General features: G+C 56.1%; 2 protein-coding genes across 4 annotated transcripts in view; both read right to left on the reverse strand.

The window, feature by feature from the left end:
* LSMEM1 (leucine rich single-pass membrane protein 1) overlaps nt 1–2,726 on the reverse strand; it is a 7,809-nt gene extending 5,083 nt beyond the window's left edge. Inside the window, exon 1 of the mRNA XM_036453696.2 lies at nt 2,425–2,726. Within this exon, the coding sequence (XP_036309589.1) occupies nt 2,425–2,512 (88 nt within the window). The 5' untranslated portion in view covers nt 2,513–2,726. The remainder of the gene's footprint in view (nt 1–2,424) is intronic.
* Nucleotides 2,727–4,118: 1,392 nt separating this feature from the next.
* IFRD1 (interferon related developmental regulator 1) lies at nt 4,119–18,649 on the reverse strand. 3 transcript variants are annotated; one of them, XM_036453689.2, is made up of 13 exons: nt 18,145–18,649; nt 14,123–14,227; nt 13,935–14,019; nt 12,157–12,281; nt 10,726–10,883; nt 9,596–9,646; nt 9,364–9,527; nt 9,170–9,278; nt 6,331–6,465; nt 6,022–6,054; nt 5,417–5,545; nt 4,999–5,094; nt 4,119–4,412 (listed from the first exon to the last, which is right to left on the reverse strand). In XM_036453689.2, exons 1-13 carry the CDS (start codon nt 18,242–18,244, stop codon nt 4,323–4,325), a joined length of 1,380 nt encoding a protein of 459 aa, XP_036309582.1. In that variant the 5' UTR covers nt 18,245–18,649; the 3' UTR covers nt 4,119–4,322. The 3 variants fall into 3 exon arrangements, with proteins under 3 accessions (XP_036309582.1, XP_036309585.1, XP_036309583.1); XM_036453692.1 differs by lacking the exon at nt 18,145–18,649 and adding an exon at nt 16,502–16,570; XM_036453690.2 differs by lacking the exon at nt 6,022–6,054 and having other exon boundaries at nt 18,145–18,638.
* Nucleotides 18,650–20,015: the final 1,366 nt, after the last annotated feature.

Here is a 20,015-nt window from a genome sequence, read left to right on the forward strand (position 1 = left end):
CACACCTCCCAGTCAGCTGGCTCTCTATTTACGAGTCTGTTTCTATTTGGCTTGTTTATGTGTTCGTTAGATCCCACCTATAAGTGCGATTACATGGTACTGGTCTTTCTCTGAGTGGTTCATTTCACTTGGCATAATGCTCTCCAGGCCCCTCCGTGCGGTGACAAAAGGTTAGATTTCCTTCTTTTTTACAGCTGGGCATTGCCCCATGGTGTAATGTCCCACAACCTTTTTATCTACCGGTGGGCACTTGGGCTGCTCCCTAATCGTGGCTGCTGAGACCGCGTTCTGCAGCCACCGGCAGGGGCTGCGGTCCCCAGGACAAACCTGAGAAGCTGAGACTGACAGGAGCCCTGTGGCTGTAGGAAGTGACCCAGGACCTCCCAGGTGCCCTCCTGAGTTTCCTCGGACAGAGGCTCTGACACTCTAAGCTCTTTCCAGGCTGAGGCGCACAGCACAGGCAATCTTCCCGAAGGACAGCACGGCTTCACACTACCCTGAAAGCCCCAAAGGGCTCAAGGCCCATTTGAAGATCCTCCCTGGCAGACTGAGGCCTTGTGGGCTTTGAATTCATTATGTGGAAAGAAGGCATCCGGCTGGTGTGGCTCAGTGGCTGAGGCTGACCTCTGAACCAGGAGGTCACCGTTCCATTCCTGGTCAGGGCACATGCTTGAGTTTCAGGCTCGATTCCCAGTAGGGGGCGTGCAGGAGGCAGCCCATTGATGAGTCTCTCTCATTACTGGTGTTTTTATCTCTCTCTCCCTCTCCCTTCCTCTCTCTGAAAATCAATAAAAACATATTTAAAGTACCTCTGCTCGTTAAAAAAGGTGAAAGTAGCCTCATCTAGCACAAAGGGGCCTCAGAGCCACTAATGGTTACCCTTTTACAGACGAAACCCAAGTCCTGGCCGATGTCAGGGGCACAGGTTTCTAAACGAAGCCCTCGGAATGGTTTAGTCTTGGCTGCCTGCTTATTCTTCCTTATCCCAGAGGCAGGCCTTGGGTGAGGAAAAGAGTTTGTGCGAGTCACTCGAGGGCTGTCACTCCACACTTGGCTTCTATTTTGGGCGTGAGATTCATTCGCTTCGCTTTGGGATCTGACTTCCTATCCTTGACCCCGAGCTCCCCCTCCACCAGGAATGTAATTACTGTGCGTAAATCTCAGGTGGGCTTCACCAATGTTTGCAGAGCAGAGGACCAGCTGGAAAGCTGTGACCACAGAAACCGCCTGGAGACCAGAGCAGCTCATACATCTCCACATTCCTGGCCTCGCTGCAGACCCAGAGGGTGACTCAGCACCGCTCCTCACCCCCCAGCGCTGGGACGGGGCGCAGAGCAAGCCCTGGAGTGCTCGCTCTGAAGGAAGGGCCGCCCAGTAGAAAGATGCCTTCTGGAGGCAGGCGTCTTTAAATGAAGGACAAGCGGAGAACCAGCAGAGAGAGCTGTGTTGGGTGTGCGTGTGGCCGCCAAGATCCTGCATGGGACTCAGCCAACGCACAAACACAGGGTCTCACGCCCCAACCAGGCCCCCAGCTGTCCGCCCCGGCTCCTGCTGGCTCTGGCTTCTCCACAGGAGCGCATCTGGGAGCCACTGGAGGGCAGGGGGAGCCGGAGGGCAGGGGGAGCAGGAGGGCAGGGGGAGCAGGAGGGCAGGGGAAACCAGCTACTAAATTCGGCACTGCACCAGCTGGGCCCTCCTCCCAGCCCCGGGCAAACTTGCTAGTTAAGTAAATGCTGGCCCAGCAGCCTCGTCCTCAGAGCCCTCCCCTCCCCTCTGTAAGTGGGTCCCTCCGGGTCAGGCCACGCTGACAGCTAACAGCAGTGGAGGCCGTGGTGTGGGAATGCTGTGACCACCCACAGTGAAGACTGTGACAAAGCTAGCTGTCGAGGAGAAACGGTCTCGCTGTCTGTACTTTCCCACGGGGCCTCGGCATCCACGCCCACAGACAGCCCGGGTGCCGCGCCGTGGGAATGGCTGCGCCGGCGGGTGCGGGGCCGCAGGAAGCTCCGGAGGGAGTCCCACCGGCTCCTCCTCCGGCTCCTTTTCGGAGCCTCGGCCTCGGCACAGTCAGTCTCAGCCATTTCTCTCCGAGCCAAAGCACAGCGCACAGGCAGCCAGAGGCACCGTCCCTCTTGGGAGCGCCATCGCATGCACCTTACTTACTGGACAGCGTGACGGCTAGGGCACTGGGAGAGCCAGTCCCAGCTACTCAGAGCGAGGACAGGAATCTCTCAGCCCCCTCCCCGCCCCGCCGGGCCTGCCAGCCCACACCCAGCAGGAGCTGCCGCCCGGCATTCGGTGGTGATCCCTGAGCACCGGAGGCTCCAGGCCCGGATCGACACCAGACACCAGGGTAGTAACTGCCACCTGTGCCAGGGAAACCGAGCCGAGCGCAGCGTGGGGCCGGCGCGGACAGGCTCTTACTGAAGCTGACGTCCTTGTGTGGCCGCTGGGACCCTGGCGGCCGGCCCGTCTCCAGCAGGGCGGCCGGCGTGCTCCCCGAGACAAACATCCGAGCAGGAGCAGGAGCAGCGGGAGCAGGCGGCCGCCGCCACCTCGGCTCACACAGGCCTCGGCCCAGCTGTGCGCAGGCAGGGCAAGGTCATGACATTGGAACCAGTGATGGCAGGACTGCGGGCGCTGCTGGGAGCTATGGGCGAGGGGAGGAGTGTGTGGCTGCAGACCCACTAGGGCAGGGCAGGCAATGGAAGCACGTGTCTCTCCAGTCCTTTGCAAAGGCTGAGCTGAGCTCTCTCTCTCACACACCCCCCCACACACCCTCTCACATTCGCTAGAGCCAAGCAGCTCTGCCCCCTGCTGGACACGGAAGGAGCCACAGTGAGACCAGCAGGGGCGAGGGGCTGGGAGGAGACAGGATGGTCTCTAGTCCTGCCTCCCATTGCTGGGAGCAGACAGGATGTCCCTGGAACCCACCTCAGGGATGTTCACATCCCAAAACTTGTTGCATCTAGTTTGGAGACCCCTCTACCTTTGGGGTAAAGGAATGGTGCTTTGTTTTCTTTAATATATTTTTACTGATTTCAGAGATAAAGAGGGAGAGATAGAAACTTCAGTAAGAATCATTGACCGGCTGCCTCTTTCTGGCATGCCCCTTACTGGGATCGAGCCTGCAACCTGGGCATGTGTCCTTGACTGGAATCAAACCCGGGACCCTTGTCTGAAGCTCTATCCACTGACCCACACCAGCTAAGGCAGAATGGCATTTTCTTAGGTGTCATCTATACCTGAGGATCAATTAAAAAGCTCATTTTATGTGAAAAAGTGATGTTCAATTTCTTAACAAGAGAAAATGCTTAGCTGTCGTGCTGTTTTAAAAACAATCTCCAAGCTCCCTGCTCTGCCTCAAGCCCTCGTCCTCGAAGGGGCCCAGTGGAGCACTGGCTGCTCACGCTCGAACCTGACCCGCCCCGGAGGCACTGCCCGCCTCGGGAGATGGAGACCAGGCAGTTCCTCAGCCTCGTCGGCCTCCACCAGCACCGACCAGGTGAGCTTCTCCGACTGCGACTGCTCAGACTTCCGTCCTCGGCACCTGCTGCTGTGCAAGGCCCCGCAGGCAGCTTCACGCAGAAGCCCAGACCTCAGTCACAGGCTCACTCCTCCAGAAGCAAAGAACCCCTCAGGGCAGCCACCCAGCCAGTCCTCAGCCCTGAGCCAAATCCCCGCCTTCCACCTGTTTTCCAGGCCCCTCCCTCCCTCGCTCCTCCCTCCCCCACCTCGTCATTCTGAACCTCAAGTCCAAAATTTTCCTCTCACAGAAAAGAAGCAGTTTGGTGTGAAAAGACCTTTATTTGGGAATGAAGAGCGCGGTGCAGTGAGTGTCCTCCACAGTGCTGGCCCCACAGCTGGACCCCGGTGACAGTTAAAATCACCAGCTTCCACTTACAGCCAAAAACACAGCAGCTTTCCCAGAAAAACCAGCTCCAGGATTGTCTCCAGAGCTCATCTGTCTAAGATCTTAAATGCCTGTAGTAGCTGTTCATTAGGTCGCCGTGTCTGACACACCACAGTCTGTAGATTTCATCTCGGCTAAGTTTTCTTATGAAATACCCTATTTTTGCTCTCCTCATAAATAGACAAAAATGACCAAACATTACGAACACCTTCTTCATGGTTTACTGATATTTACAGAGAAAAGTCAATAATCAGAACTCACACTTGCAATCTATACATTAAATTATAAGTAATCAAACCCCTGCTACAAAAGCTATCTATGTTGACCCGCGATAGAAACTGTCTACAGAGTTTAAATACGAGAAATTACAAAAGAAGAAACTGGAATCAGGGAGGGCCTTCCGGTGAAGCTAGAAGAACTCCCCCACATCTGCTCTCTTGTCGCGACACTTGCTCCGAGCTTTCGTTCTCGCTTTGAAGGCTGCAGAATTGTACAAATGCTGGAATGGAGACAGGAAAACACGTGTGACCCACAGGCTTAGAAAGTCTTACAAAATGTTACAAAACAAGGGAGAAATGAACTAACCTGACCCTATAAGTATCTTATGTTTATAAAACACACACATACAAAAAGAACAAGGGGGAAATCAAACACCTATGATAGTGACTATCTACATTAAGAAAATTCCAGTGAAAAGAGTGAAAAACGAAGAAAGTGCATCAACGCTGAATCTGATCAAGGAAAAGTCAAATCATGAACTAATGTGGAAAAAATTCCAACGATGCTGTCCGTCACAAAACTTAAGACGAAGCTCCATTTTAACGCCAAGCAGACTGACAGCGCTTCACCCCATGCAGCCCCTGCCGTGGAGTGTGGCCGCTCAGTGATCTGGCACCAAAGCAGCACTGTGTTCAATTTATTCTTAAATAAAAAACTTCACACAGCGCCTAAGCTAGGATAACAGGATAGGGCGAGAAGTCCCGCCTCTGGAGCCTGGCCTGTGGCAGGGAGAACCGCCCAGCCCGCCGAACCCACCGCCGGCAGCACGGGCGGGCAGCCAGGGCCTGGAACAGAGCAAAACCTACCCTCTCAAACCGGGAGATCTTCATCGTCTTCAGCGTGGCAGCGTCGAGCATCACCGGGGGTCCCAGCTCAAACACGTGGCGGAGGAACTCGTTCGACTTGGGTCAAAGGAAAGGGGACAGGCTGGTTAGCGCCAGCTGTTCAGTACAGGAGGCGGGCCGAGGGCAGGTGAGGGTCACCACTGCCCTCTCCCGCGGGGACCCGGCTCCCCAGGCCTCGAACCTGGCGCTACGCCCACTGTTTCCACCAAGATCTCACTGCTCCCGGGGGACAGGGGCGCAGGGACACGTTCCCTGTCACTGCGTGCCACCCTCCCATGCTGCGGAGCCACGCTTGTCCACGCCGAGCATCCCGCACTCACTAACCTCACCCCCTCAGCAGCCCCTCCCCAGCTCCCACTGAAGGCCGCAGCGGCCTCACCTGCAGGTGGTACTGCATGCCGGAGCCCAGCACCTCCTTGAACGTGTCGTAGGTGTGCTTTTTGACCCAGCAGTCGATGTACATGCGCTCAGGACCAAACTTCACCGTCTCTGTGGGGAAATCCCGATCCTGGCCAAAGGAAAGCCAGACTTGTAAGAGGAAACGACAGGCTGAAGAGACCCCACACCAACACGGTTCCACACACACACACACACAGCACCAGAGGACTGCGGTCCACAGTCAGACGGCCTTTACCCAACAGCGCGCCTTCTCGGCCCCAACCTTGCCAGGCCACGGGCTGCCGGGCAGACGCAGAGGCCAGGGCGGGCTGGAGCAGGGACTACAGCTTTAGGGTCCTGTTAAAACGCTGGATTTTATTCAGCTTTTAGCACCTTCCAGCTACGGAGGGGAGGCGATACTTTGCCATTCACACAAAAAAAGACGACACTAAGGATGTTTGTGCTAAGTACCATTGCTTACGTCATGGCCAAGCACACCCAAGGGAAATAACTTCTATCCCTAGGAAAATTTGTAACTGCTTAAACTTGATAAAGGAAACCTTTACACGTCAGAATAAATTTCTGTTGGAAAAGTAGAAGTTCTGCCTGGCCGGTGGTGCTCAGTGGTTGAGCATCGACCTAGGACCCAGGAGGTGACGGTTTGATTCCTGGTCAGGCCCAGGCCCGGGCTGTGGGCTCGGTCCCTAGTAGGGGGTGTGCAGGAGGCAGCTGATCAGTGATTCTCTCGCATCACTGATGTCTCTCTCCCTCTCCCTTCCTCTCTGAAATCAATAAAAACATATTTTTAAAACGGAAGAAAAACGGAGGAAAGCCGCTCGGTAGTGGCAGAGAGAACTGTCTGGTCACAGGCGGGCCCGAGGCCCACGCCCGGGCGGGACCGGCCGGCGCGCTCACCTCCACAGCCCGCAGCACGTCCCGGAACACGGACCGCTGCTTCCGCTTGTCCACTTTGGCCCGGTGCTTGTTGCCGTCGGTGGCCAAGGCCCGGAGCATCTCGGTCAGAGACTCCATGTCCTCGTACAGGAAGTCCTGCGGAGACACGGGTTAGTGTGACCGCTCCTCCCGCGTCCCCGGAGCCGCCCAAACTGGAGGCTCTGTGGGTCTGGGCACAGAATCAGCTTCCGTCTCACGCAGCACGTAACCCAGAATCCTGGCCACCAGACGGCAGAGCCACTCAACAACCAGACCCCCCCACATCGGTGCACCCGGAGAGGCTGCGCCTGCGGCACCAGCCGCGCTGGGCTCCGGCCGGCGGGTCAGGCTCCCGCGCATCAGTGTATCCTGTGTCCTTTCTCCCCACGCTCCCGGAGCACACGTGTGCATCAGTGTATCCTGTGTCCTTTCTCCCCACGCTCCCAGGAGCACACGTGTCCATCCCCACGCTACGCAGCCCAGGAGCCTTTAGAGCTCCTATGTATGCCGCCCTGGCAGGTTCCAAACGGGCAGGAAGCATCGACTCCGGCACAGCCCGGGGACCACACGCGACGGAAGGTGTTCAGCCCCGCTGGGCGGAGTCTTCACCGATCACGAGGGGCTGCTCGGAGCCGACGGGGCCCGGGGCAGTGTCCGTGGCTGCCCTTCCAGCAGCCTCTATTCCGTGGTTTGTTTTTATTGTGAATCCTGTCTCCCGTGTCCCCTCTCCTCCCCTGCCACCTGCGTGGTGTTCTCACCCCCCACTGTTTTACAGCCACGTTAAAGACTGAGAGAAGAGCGAAGTCATCGAAGACCGAGGCGAGAGCAGACACAGGGGAGACGCGGGCGCCCAGCTCCGGCTCTGAGTGCCGGTCAGCTTTCCTAAGGCGCAGTGATAACCATTAACGTCCCATTGAGACAAGCGGCTCTTTTCCTGGGCATTCTTTAAACGGTGTCTGTAACTGTTTAATCTCCAAAGTATAAATGTGATTCCTTTTAATATCCGGAATGAAAAAGAACATTACACTGCTAGAAAATGAAGCTGAAACTAAAACAACAGATATTCTAACTTGCAAGCACATAAATATTTTCTTATTGTCGATATTTTAGACATCGAATATCATCAACCGTTCTAACAAATGGTCTCTTCAAATGTTCCAATTCAGCCTCCTATGTCTGAGTTAGCTGGAGAACACACCCATTAAGACCCGCATCTAGAGAAGCAATTACAAAGCGGATGAGGCAGGAAAGCAGATCAAAGGTCTATTGATCTGTTGTAAATCCCAATAAATCCGACTCCATCCTAACCAGACGGAAGCAGTCTTGCTTGCAGGAGAGAGTACATTCAAGCACCAGCAGTTTCCCACATAGATCATTGTCTACTTGTTCTTTTACAGAATTCTCAAAATAAAAAGAACGTACAGAAGATTTCAAATACACGTGACAGAATAAGCAGCAATGAAGAGAACTACGCATCCCTGTTTGTCCTAAGAACGAGGGACCCTGGGGCAGGTCCCAGCACCCCCGCTCCCTCCCCCAGAGGACAGTCTCGGCTCCCAGGCAGCCATCACTGCTGGGGGCCCTGGCCCAGCAGGCCCACCGGAGGCTCTGGATCACTCAGCCACACGTCCATCAGTACACTCTCCGTCAGTTCTCGGACGCCCTCTGACACTGCACTCCACCCTCACCCTTTCAGAAGCTCACTTCCTCACCCAAAGGAGCAGACAGAACGCTGGCAAGCACCAGCCTTTGTCCCGGACAAGAACCGGCCATGAAACCACGGGGCTCCTGCATGTTCACTAACCAGGGACCTAGGATGTGCACGAAGTTCACAAACTCACACGTGCACCCGCTGCCGCACTGGTGGTCACCATCAGCAGCACTGGAGGGGAGAGGGGCCGCTGGGCAGGGGCAGCCATGGTTAGACACAGGCGGCGCTGCCGGGCAGCATCAGCCTGACCTCTAACCCACGTCCTTTCTCACGGAGAATCCGTAGCCGCTGACAGCTACCGCCCCGCCTCCCTCCGACCTGCTCTCCTTCGGGAAGGTGGGGGGGTGGCGGGAAAGGGCACCTCCGACACAAACTCGGTCTGAACGCGTTAACCCAGGCCACACGGCACATGCAGGACGAGGGCCGCCAGAGCAGTGCAGTCCCAGTGGGCTCCTGGCTGTTAATGGTTTAACCGCACAAGCTTCGTTGTGGAAAGTCTCTTTTCTCCTTAAAGGCCTAGTAAGTAACCAAGATTCACTGTGCCAGGAGCTTAGGGGGTGGGGACAGCGGGCGGAACTGGACATTCCGGGACGGTGGACGCCTGTCAGACACCCCCCGCCTTGTCCCCCGAGCCGACAGTGGTGTGGCCCCACGAGACGATGGAGGCAGGGACCCGCAGCACAGGCCCCAACGCAGGGCCAGGCCTGGCTCCACCGTGAGTCACACCTGCGCGGACTGACTGGACATCCATGTCTAACACTCGCACCGCAGCACCATGCCCGCAGCCCGCGGCACAGAGGGGCACCAGCCTCCGGCAGCAGCCGGCACAGCTGGGTGTGCGGGCTCCGTCCCGAAGCCGCCCGCCCCCTCTGGTTTCCAAGCTGCAAGCACCACGTGGCCCTGGCAGGTTCCAAACGAGCGCGGGCTCCCTCCCGGCCGGCTCCGGCCCCCCCACACCCCCAGGGGGACGGCACTCACGCTGTCCATGCCCCCCACACCCTGTCCGGCCCCGGCCCCCCCACACCCTGTCCGCCACCCCCAGGGGGACGGCACTCACGCTGTCCATGCCCCCCACACCCTGTCCGCCACCCCCAGGGGGACGGCACTCACGCTGTCCATGCCCTGGGCCAGTTCCAGCAGCAGCGCCAAGGTCTCGCCGGCCGCGATCCGCATGTTCACGTCGTCCGCAGACAGGAGGCCCGGGAGTTTGTGGAAATGCCTGGAAGACAGGCAGTCATTACACCGGGAGCACCAACAGGGGCGCCGACAAACACGTTCGTAAAAGCAAGGCCAAGGCCACGTACGTCTCCAGCCGCTTCTTCAGCTCGCAGGCGGGGCAGATGGTGAGCAGCAGCGCCCAGGCCAGGAGCGCGCTGACCGGGAGCCCGCCGCCGCCCGCGGCGTCCTTGTCCTTGAGGCCGGCCCTGGAGAAGAGGCCCTCCAGGCAGTCCAGGGCCGCGTACAGCTCCTGGGGGCACAGAGCGTGAGCCTCTCTCCCTGGGACCCGGAGGGAGCCCCACCCAGCCCTCTACTCACCGAGATGTCGTCCGTGGCGATGAAACAGCAAACGCCAAAGCACGTGGCACACTGAAACAACAAGCACGCAGCCTTAATGCCCGCCTTCTGTATTACCTGTCATCTTCCCGCTGCCATCAATGAGCACCCTCTCACCCGCGCCAACAGCAGGCCCCGCGGTCAGAGATGCCGCGGGAGGACGGCTAAGGGGAGGGGTGGGTATGGCTCAAGCTCTGCCGCCAAACTCCGACGTCTGACGCCACTGCTTCCGTTCCCCCGGAGCAGTGGTCGGCTAACTGATGAGTTTGCCCTCCACTGCCCTGGTGGATCTTTGCAAACTTCAATTCCAGTCTTAGAGGCTTGGGCATTTGGGATAAAGAAAACTACTTTCCCTATTGAAAACCTTCAATCTGTTGCTATTTTTTAAAGCTACTTCTATAGCTGCCATAACAAATTTAGTGGCTTGAAACAATCACATGTTTATTCTCTTATAGTTCTGGAAGGCAGCAGTCTAGGTGCGGGCAGGGCTGTGTTCCTTCTGGAGGCGCGAGGGGAGACAGTGTCCTGGCTGGTCTAACTGCACCCCTCTGTCAGGCCCCGAGCATCGGCACACCCCTTCCATGAGCACACCACTCTCTATTCAACACCGCTAAAGCGTTAAGTTTGCTATAGGTTTTAAAAATCACTTATATGCATTTGTTTTAATGTAGACTTTACTATAACAACTTCTAAAAAATAAATTGGCTTTCAAAAAAAAGCAACCAGCAGCAGCAATCTCATAAAACAAAGTAACTGTCCTCCAACTTCTCCACTAACGAAGCGTTTCATTAGCTCAGATCTTTCTGGTTTGGGACACGCTGAAAGAGGTGGGGAACCCTGCAGCTGCCTTTTGTCGGAGGAAAAGGGGCTAAAGGAGCCTAGGAGACCCCAAGGCAGACATGGCTCAGCACATAGCGTTACCTTACAAGCGACTGCCTGCCCGCCGGGCCACCTCTGAGGCCAGCGCTGACCGGGAAGCCCCACAGGCAGCACTGGGAGGAGGGAGACTGCTTTCTGCCGCTCCTCCGGGCGGCACCGACTCCCTCCTCTGGCCCAGGTCACGCCCACACGGCCAGGTGTCGCCCACACTGCACGTTCAGAGCCAGCCTCACCGTTTGCCGCGCCTGGGTGCTGGCTGCTCCGTCACAAATGATCTTCTTCAGGACGGGTCCCAGGGTCTTCAGAACCTCTTCGCTTTCGATGCCGGGGCCCAGTTGCACGCAGAGGACAGACGCCAGGGCCGCGGCTGCGCGCTGCTCGTCGCTCTTCCCTGCGGGGACAGGGGAGCTGAGACGGGCACTTCCTGGACCAGGGATGGAGGCAGGACTCCCAACACACCCACCAGGACAGACTGCACAGGCAGTCATGCTCCCACACGCGGGCTGTGACAGGAGCTTCCCGGGAAACCCAGTGAAGCAGAGCTCAGCTCCGGACACTGATGCTCCAATCAGACCCCCTGCTAGCCACGCGACCGCCACCCAGTCCCTCCCCGTGGGCGGCAGGCCTCGCCTGTGATCTGCATGTGGATGCGGCCTGAGGGGGTGCTGTCACAGCTCAGAAAACAAGGCCCCTCCGGCCGGGTGAGGGCCTAGCCCTGACTCCTCCCCAAGCACGGCAGGTGCACCAGCCCACGGGGAAAGGAAACTGCTGGGGCCCCAGTGGGATGAAGACTGGCGCTCTTTCAGACACAGGAGCACATTCATGAAGGTGTAGGTTATACCGGATACACTGAGAATGGGCAAAGTGTGCAGGCTGGACCGGAACTGTTAAAGGTCACCGAGCTCAGCTACCTTACAGGAGACAGTTCCCATGGAAACACCTCTAACAAAGCCATCGGCTCCCTAGGGGCAGCTCCAGCCAAGTTCCACGAGCTGGACAGTCTCCGCCTGGCCTTCTCCGTTCTGCACCGAGTGGGTCAGACAACACCCACTCGCCCAGCAGGACCCCTCCCCGAGGCGGAGAGAGTCAGGAACGGAGCGCATCTCATCAACTCAGAGAAATCCGTGTGTTCCCATGGCATTTGTGCTGGAAACACTTTGTCCATCCAGTCAGCATAACGGAAGGTAATTATCTCCGTAACCTTTTTACTTGGCAACATGGGTAAGGTGTCAGCCCCAAACCGTGTCACTTTGGGGTTCCTAAAACTGACCAGTCCGGTAATGCCAGACTCACTCTTTGAGGCCTGTCTGTATTCTCAAAGGCCCATGACTATGACAACAGGAATTCCAGAATCTCTAGCACAAAGTCCTAGAGTCCAAATACCCCAAGGGGCAAGCTGGAAATGCCGTCAGCCACAGGCACGGCCGTTTTCAAAAGCACCAGGAAGACGAGCTAGAAAATTAGGGCCCCTTTTCAAGTTTAGGAAAATAAAAAGTGCCTTTTCAATGCTCGCTTTGGTTAGCATCTGAGCCAGCTTCCCAGCCTGTCTGCCGCCCAGGACAACAGCCTCCGCTGGTCCGACACAACAGCACGCCGACCCCGCCCAAGCTCCGGCCGTTCCCACTGAGAGCACAGCTTCCCGGGCCTTGGGGCGTGGCGGGTACCTTTCTTCAGGCAGCGCTCGATGCTGTCGGTCAGGGTCATCCTTCTTTCCAGGAGGAACTCGGAGAGCAGCTTGGAAGCCAGGGCGCCCCGCAGGCCCTCGAGGGCCGCCTGCCTGGTCTTGGCGCTGCAGACGCAAGCACAGTCAGTGACTTTCACACCGGCTCGTCTGCCCTCCTGAGTGCTTTGTTTATAGATTTTTACAATCTAATTCTCATCAGCTCTAAACACCCTATCTAATAAAATAATAATATGCAAATTAACCATGCTCCGCTACACCCATAAGCCATGGCCACCAGCCAATCAGGAACAACTATGCAAATCAAACCAACCCAACCAAGATGGCTTTGGCTTGGGTTTCCCCAGCGATGGAGGGCCTCCGCCTCCACTCCAGGCTACAAAGTTTCAATTGTAGAAGATAAATAAAACCCAGAAACCAAGGCCTCTACTTGGGTCGCTGGGGTATGTGGCTGGCCTGCAAACCAACACAGGTCCCTCGCCCAGGCTGCCCCACACCCCAAGGGAACCCCCACCCTGATCCAGGACACCCTTCAGGGCAAACCAGCTGGCCCCCACCCATGCACCAGGCCTCTATCCTATATAATAAAAGAGTAATATGCAGATCGACCATCACTCCAACACACAAGATGGATACCCCCATGTGGTCAAAGATCCTGCCCTATGTGGACACAAGATGGTCAGCAGGGAAGGACAGTTGGGAGGGACTAGGCCTTCAAGTGAGGGCAGTTGGGGGCAATCAGGCCAGCAGGGGAGGGCAATTGGGAAGGACCAGGCCTGCAAGGGAGGGCATTTGTGGGTGATCAGGACAGCAGGGGAGGGCAGTTGGGAGGGACCAGGCCTGCAAGGAAGGGCATTTGGGGGCGATCAAGCCTGCAGGGGAAGGCAGTTAGGGGTGACCAGGCTGGCAGAGGAGGGAAGTTGGAGGCAACCGGGCCTGCAGGGAAGGCAGTTAAGGGTAACCAGGCCTGCAGGGGAGGACAGTTAGGGGTAATCAGGCTGGCAGGTGAGCAGTTAGGCATCAATGGGGGTCCCAGAATGGAGAGGATGCAGGCTGGGCTGAGGAACACCCCCCCCCTTGCACGAATTTCATGCACCAGGCTTCTAGTTTTCTAATAATATACTTTTCATCTACACTCACCTTATTACACAAAACATTTTAAGCTGTTCCATATCTCAGCACTTTTCTGCTTATAGTTTAAAACCACAACTTTAAATGACCACATAGTATTTTATCATTTCAATGGCAGGACATGCTCTCCTGTATTCCATATTCTACAAATACCCTCTACATTTAAAGTAAACACTAACACACAAAAGTCTAAGTTCCTGTCTCATCCCCTGGGCTCTTCAATTCCGCTGGTTTTGAGCATGTTCTAGAGCTACTAGGAAGTAAGAAAAGGACCAGCTTCGGTATTTGTCATGTCCCTAACAAAACTGCGAACACGAGGCTTACAGGAAGTCCAGCTGTCCTTTCTAGAACATTAACTCTTAATTCAATATATCCATCCTGGCTGCAGTCAGACACAGTGACGGGCATTATGCTAGAACAATGACTCATCGGAGTCAATCTAAATTCTAAGGCACGTTTCTACCCACATCAAAAGTCCAAAGAAACAAGAATCACTTAGACATCCAAAGTAAACAAATCAAGCTTAAAAAGCACACACACCACATTGCTGTTAAGTCTGAGGCCTGCCCACGTGGCACAGCGAGGGTGCTGACGAAACAGCCCCCAGGGAGTGTCTCCAACATGCTCTACCTCTTATCCAGGGTCAGGTCAATAAACCCCTTCAGCTTGTACTCCAAGTCTTCTTGTGTCCCTTCCTCGTCCAGGACTTCTGGTCCTAAGAACAACAGGAACCAATCAGCGCTGTCAGTTAGGTGGCAGGAGAATTCCTCCACCGAAAGCATCCTTTTAAAGGTGCGAATGGAATGTAAAAGGCATACCATCTTCAGCAAAACTGGAAGGATCGCTGTAACCACTGCAGTGGCTCATCGTTTCAATCGATGCATCCTCGTCACTGAATGGTTGAATATTCCGATGCTGGCCACCTGGGAAGTCAACAAAGATGGAGGTAAGAGACTTCGCAGCCATCGATGCAAATATTTTACTTGGGAATCTTAGTAGTTACTTAAGAGGAATCCAGTCATAAAAACCCAAAACTTATTTAAGAAAACATGATTATGCTATAAAAGAACACACAAATATTTCTAAAATAAGTGAATTCACCTAATATGTTCTTCTGGGCATGAACAATTTACAATATCCATCAACTTCAGAAAAATCAGTCATCTGGCAGCTCCAGATCACAGATGAAAAAACTACAATGCTTCCTAACCACCACCTCAAATCAGGAAGACAATGGAACGAGATCCAGAAATAAACTATGATGTCATAGGCCATCATAAGACTAAGACAAACATATTTCCCAACATTCACGACTTGGGAAACAGTAACTGGGGAATGGGTTTTGGGACACACATGTCCTACGCAAAGGAATGTAAGGAGTTACAGGACGGTAGTTTTATAGATGACTGAACTGAGAGGGAAAAAGAGGTTTAAAATGGAAGTTTTGGTATTTGATATAGCCTGTTTGATAAACTACCTGTAAAATAAAGACTCTAACGTAAGCAACAGTTTAAAAATATCAGTGCTGTTACTAAAAGGTAAAACCTCCTTTTTTTAAACTAGAACCTGTCAACTTCATTAGCCTAAGTAATCCATATTCCTAGTCATTGTGATTTGTAGGAATTTCATATTAATAATAGGATTGCCCCATCATGAATTACATTGAGCAATGAGTTCAAATAAGTCCCAAATTCTGCCCCAAAGTGACCCTGAGTCACTGATTTACCCCAAGCGCGTTTCCTTACCAGTACGTTAGAGGACTGCCAACTATCACTAGGTCCGTATCTAAAAAACATGTGACAGTTACTACCCTAAGTCAGTCTTAAAGGAATCCTCTGCATGTATCTCACTTGTTGGGCTGTTTACTTATAATAGTGTTTTTCTTTTTGTAAAAATCAAAACAGAGAACTTAGCAGATTTTTCTATCAGCAGAGGAAGCAAGCAGCCTTCAACTGTGCTTGCTACCCTAAAGGGAATAAACTGCCTATCAAAACAGTAAGTCATAAAAAATAAGCAATGAAGCCAAGCTCCCAAAACTTTTTAATCAGAGTGCTTAGGGCAAGAATAAACAAACAAACAAAGCCCTATGACATCACTCTCTATTTCTGGATCTTCATTTGTTTCCAGGATGTGAAGTCATGGCAACAGCTGAGTCATCTGCTTAACTTTTACTAACCTTCATTCATCAATTGACAATTTTCACATTCAGCCTATTTCTTATCCGTCAAGCAGACTATTCCCAGGCATGAGCTCCTGTCTCTAAATTTCCCACGACTTAAAGGAAATAGAGATTAAAAAAAAAAAAAAAAAATCAAGGAAAAGAGCCCTGTATGAGTGCCTAATATCTAAGTCCGAGTCATCCACCTTGTGACCCTAAGTGCCATTATGAGGTGAACTACAGACACAAGGGCCTTCCTTCTCGGAGAGCTGACTCACTAGCAAGGTCTTGTTTGCCCCTAAAAATCGCTCTCTTCACAGTAAGTGCCATCACAAGTATGCACACCTGTGCAATAGACCAATTTTATTTCCTTCCTTCAGCCCTCCACTAACTTTGGAAAGCCCATTAAGGTGACGGAAGTTGGTTTTCTTTTATAAAATGTGTTTTTATTGACCGCAGAGAGGGAGAGGGAGAGAATGATGAGAGAGAATCATTTGGGATGGAGCCTGCCACCTGGGCACGTGCCCTGACCTTGAACTGAACTGTGCTCTCCGGGTCATAGGTGGACGCTCAGCTACCGAGCAACACTGGCCGGGCGGAAGTTGGTTATCTTGACTGTACGCGTGAAGATCTCAAAGGAAGCCCATTTCTTCTAGATGCCAGTTAAAAAGACCGATCAGCCGAAACCGGTTTGGCTCAGAGGTAGAGCATCGGTCTGCGGACTGAAAGGTCCCAGGTCCAATTCTGGTCAGGGGCATGTACCTGGGTTGCAGGCACATCCCCAGTAGGGAGTGTGCAAGAGGCAGCTGGTCGATGTTTCTCTCTCATCGACGTTTCTGGCTCTCTTCTCTCTCTCCCTTCCTCTTCGTGAAAAATCAATAAAATATATTAAAAAATAAAAAGACCGATCAAGTAAGTGGTTTTTAAGTACACGTGTCTGACAATTTCCGTCTCTTAACTATTATTTATTCATTTATTTCCTGAATAAGAAGTACATGAACATGAAACCAAATTAAATTTTTAAAAAAGCCAATCTCACCTCACTACCCACTCTCCAGAGGCCGTGTCACGTTGCAGATACCCAAAGCACAGCCTCACACAATAACTGCCTTTCCCCACTGACCAGTGCGGGTGTTAGGCACCCTTCCCTCGGAAGCACGGGAAGGCGGCAGCATTAGACCGGCCTTTCTGCGGGTGCCCGGAAGGAAGGAGGTCCAGCAGCAAGTCCCAGCCGGGAATACAGGTTTAGTTCTGAATCTTGGCCATCAGCACCACCACCACGTATGCAGGTGGCTTCAGCCTGCCGCTTCCCCTTTGTGTGTTTCACCAACAAAAGGCAAACTCAAAAGGATAAAACAAGGACAGTCAAGACAGAAGGAAAATGTTTCCTTCAGAGGAAAAGCTGAACCACAGAAGGTTCAGAGGGACCCTCAGTTCACGGGGAGCAACCATATGCCACCACAAACTCCTCATGTGACCGAGAATGAACGTGAGGAACATCAAGAGCGTCCAAACCAAATAGAGAGAAAGCAAAGACTGCATTTACAGCAACCCATTCCGAGCGTCAACTCGGAAACGTCAGTCCGCGCTCCCAGCGTTCCTGCCGGAATCCTCGGGGGGCCCTCGCACAGCGAGTCCGTCGCCCTGACCAGAGGCCGGCCGCGAGGAGGGCGAGGGCCGCAGTGGAGCGCAGCCTTTCCCCGCGGCACCGAGCTTCCGAGCCACAGAGCCACCAGCACCCCGGGCGGCCTGCCCAAGGCCGGGGGCTGCGGAGGCCTTTCGCGTGGGCGGAGTGGCCGGTGAGAACCGAACACGCAGTTTGGGCAGTGACCCCTCCTGGAGAAGCCGCCGTGCAGCCAGGACACGCAGGAACTCAGCCCTCGGCCCTGCAACCGAGCTCCCGCCGCCCCGCCGCCGCCCGGGCTCCCGCAGCGCCTCCGGACAAAGGCGAGCGCGGCCCGCCCCGGGGCACGCCTGACCCCCACCCCCTTCTGCCCCCGGGAGTCCCGGGGCACGCCTGACCCCCCACCCCCTCCTACCCCCGGGAGCCCCGCCCCGGGCACACCTGACCTCCCACCCCCTTCTGCCCCCGGGAGCCCCGCCCCGGGGCACACCTGACCCCCACCCCCTTCTGCCCCCGGGAGCCCCGCCCCCGCCCGGCCCGGGGGACGGCACGCGGCAGGCGCGAGAGGGCAGCGGGCGGGGAGGCCACATGGCCGCCGGCCTCTGCGTCACCCCGGCTCCGGCGCCCGGGGCCGCGCCGCGTGACCCACGGGCCCGTCCAGGCCCCGCAGGCGTTTGGCATTCCCGGCAGCTCCACGCCGGCGCCGGCGGCCAAAGCGACCGGGGACCGCAGGGGCGCGCTGGCAGGCACCGGCCGCTCCGGCCGCTCCGCCGCCCCGTCCCCGGACCCAGGCCCAGGCCCGCCCGCGGCCCCCGGACCCACCGCCCCGCCCCCACCGCCGGAGCCCAAGAGTTCGGAGCGCACGCCAGCGCCAAATCCCGCGAGGTGCGGGGGCCCGGGGCACGCTGGGAGTTGGAGTTCGCCAGCCCTGCCCGGCGCCAGGCCGACGCACATCTCGAGCCAAAGAAGAACTACGACTCCCAGCATGCCCCCGGCGGAAAGACGCGCCAGGCCGGCCGGCCACCGGGACACCGGCGGCGGCGGGGAGACCCCCTTACCTGCCGTCGTCGCCGTCCCTGCATCTGCCCCGGAGCCGCCGCCGCCACCACCGCTGCCGCCGCCGCGGTGGGCAGTGTTCCGCTTCTTACTCTTCGGCATCGTGGGACGCCCGGTGCCGCCCAGACTCGGAGCTCAGCGAAGATCAGCCGATGGAGCTGCACTTTTTACTCGTGCGGCGGTGCGGCGGGCGGCTGAGCGGCGAGGCTTCGGCTAGCAGAGGCGAGGAGCGGCGTGGGTGAAGGCGGGCGCTGGCGGCTGCAGAAATCCCGGTGAAGAGCTGTGATCGGAAACGATACATGTTTCTCTCTAGCGCGGGAGCTAAGGCGGGGCGGACGCGGCCACGACGCCTTAAGTAGCAGGACGGCCGCCTGGTGTCACCGCAGGTGGGTGGGGCTAGAGCTCGCGCTGGCCAATCCCCGTGCCTCTCCCCACCGGCGCGGCCGCTGGACGCGGACTACCGATCCCAGGCCGCCAGGGCTCCACCGGCGCCCCGGGAGCCAGGCTTGTTGCCGCATTGGACTCTGGGAAATGTAGTCCGCCTGGTGGAGACGTCCTCTCCCGGCGGCCGCGCCCCTGCTTCCGGGCCGGCGGGGCGTGGACCTGCAGCGGCCAAGGGCGGTGAGCCAGGGGACCGGTACGTGTGATGACGGACCTTCCTCCAGCAGCTCGCGTTCTCCTCCGCCTTTACCCCCCGCCCCCATCCTCCGGGGCGGCCGTGGCTCGGGGACAGCCAGGCGCCGCCGAGGCCACGTTTCCGTGGCTCTAGCTGTTGAATTACCTTAGCGATCGCCAGTAACTCGAGCTGAACTCCCGTTCAGGGCCGAGAGCCTTTCCTTTCCAGGGAAAGGCGAGCCTGACCAGGTTAGCCGTGCGGTGCATGCGCTTCTCGTATTCTAGCCTGGAAAGAGCTGGCGGTTCAGGTAGCACACGCCTCACCTGCCCGGTAGAAGGTCAGGCTCAGGGTTAGTTTCTGGGAACCTGACGGCTGGTAAAACAGACAGGAGCTATAAATACCACTAATAGCAGTGTTTTGTTTACCCCATTCCCCCACCCCCAAGGCGATCCCAGCTCTGTTTTTCTTGGGGCCTGTGCCCTGTACTCTGGACCTGTTATTCCATTCGTGTTCCTAGGCTTAGGCAAGCCAAACTCGCTGACTCACCTCAGTGCTGGGGACTCCCACCTCTCCCCTGAGTTCCTCCTTTTCGTCCTCGCTGCCTGTGGCACATTGGCATCCGAAGGCTCCCATGCCCCTCAGCCCTCTTCCTGCCTTCTCTCTGTGGTCACACTCCTGCTATTCCCCCAGGAGTCCAGATTCGGAGCCTCACGCTCCTGTGTGGTTTCCTTCTCCGATGGGCATCACCCTCCCTCCGGGAATAATAAAACCCTTTGAGTCCTAGTCTTGGACCACACGGGGCCTCAGTGTGTGCCTGGACATTGTAAGGGACCTCCCAGTTATGCCACCAACGCTTCATGGGCGATGAAGGTGCCAACCTTATTTACTCACACGCTTTACTAGTTGCTCAAGAACCCTCCCAGCCTCCCTTCACTCGTATATTGCATGCCGATCCTCTGAGCCTGGCCTGGCCCTCCTGTCCAGCCCCATCTTTCACTGCTTCCCCGGATACCTCCTTATCTTCAGCCACCTGCCCGCTCCCCTTCCCAGCCCACAGCTCTGCGCCCCTCCCGGAGTGGTCACTCACGTTGTCCCATGTTCTCCGTGCCCTAACTCCCATCCTCACCGTGCAAAGGCCATCTGTCTCTCAGGGTCCAGCTCCAGTGCCACCTCCTTCCTGAAGCCCGGCCAGGTGGTCTCTTCCTCCTCAGGCCTCAGTCTTCCCGGAGCGCCCCGGCCACACGGCCTGTTCAGACC

The sequence above is a fragment of the Pipistrellus kuhlii genome, unplaced genomic scaffold (genome assembly GCF_014108245.1).
Source record: "Pipistrellus kuhlii isolate mPipKuh1 unplaced genomic scaffold, mPipKuh1.p scaffold_m20_p_26, whole genome shotgun sequence".
NCBI lineage: Eukaryota > Metazoa > Chordata > Mammalia > Chiroptera > Vespertilionidae > Pipistrellus > Pipistrellus kuhlii.

Coding starts and splice junctions, on each gene's coding strand:
- IFRD1 (XM_036453689.2), bottom strand. CDS start 18,244: ATGCCGAAGAGTAAGAAGCGGAACACTGCCCACCGCGGCGGCGGCAGC. Junction 6,466..9,169: donor TGGCCCAGGGCATGGACAGC/GTGAGTGCCGTC, acceptor GTGTCTCCGCAG/GACTTCCTGTACGAGGACAT. Junction 5,095..5,416: donor GCATGCAGTACCACCTGCAG/GTGAGGCCGCTG, acceptor CTTTGACCCAAG/TCGAACGAGTTCCTCCGCCA.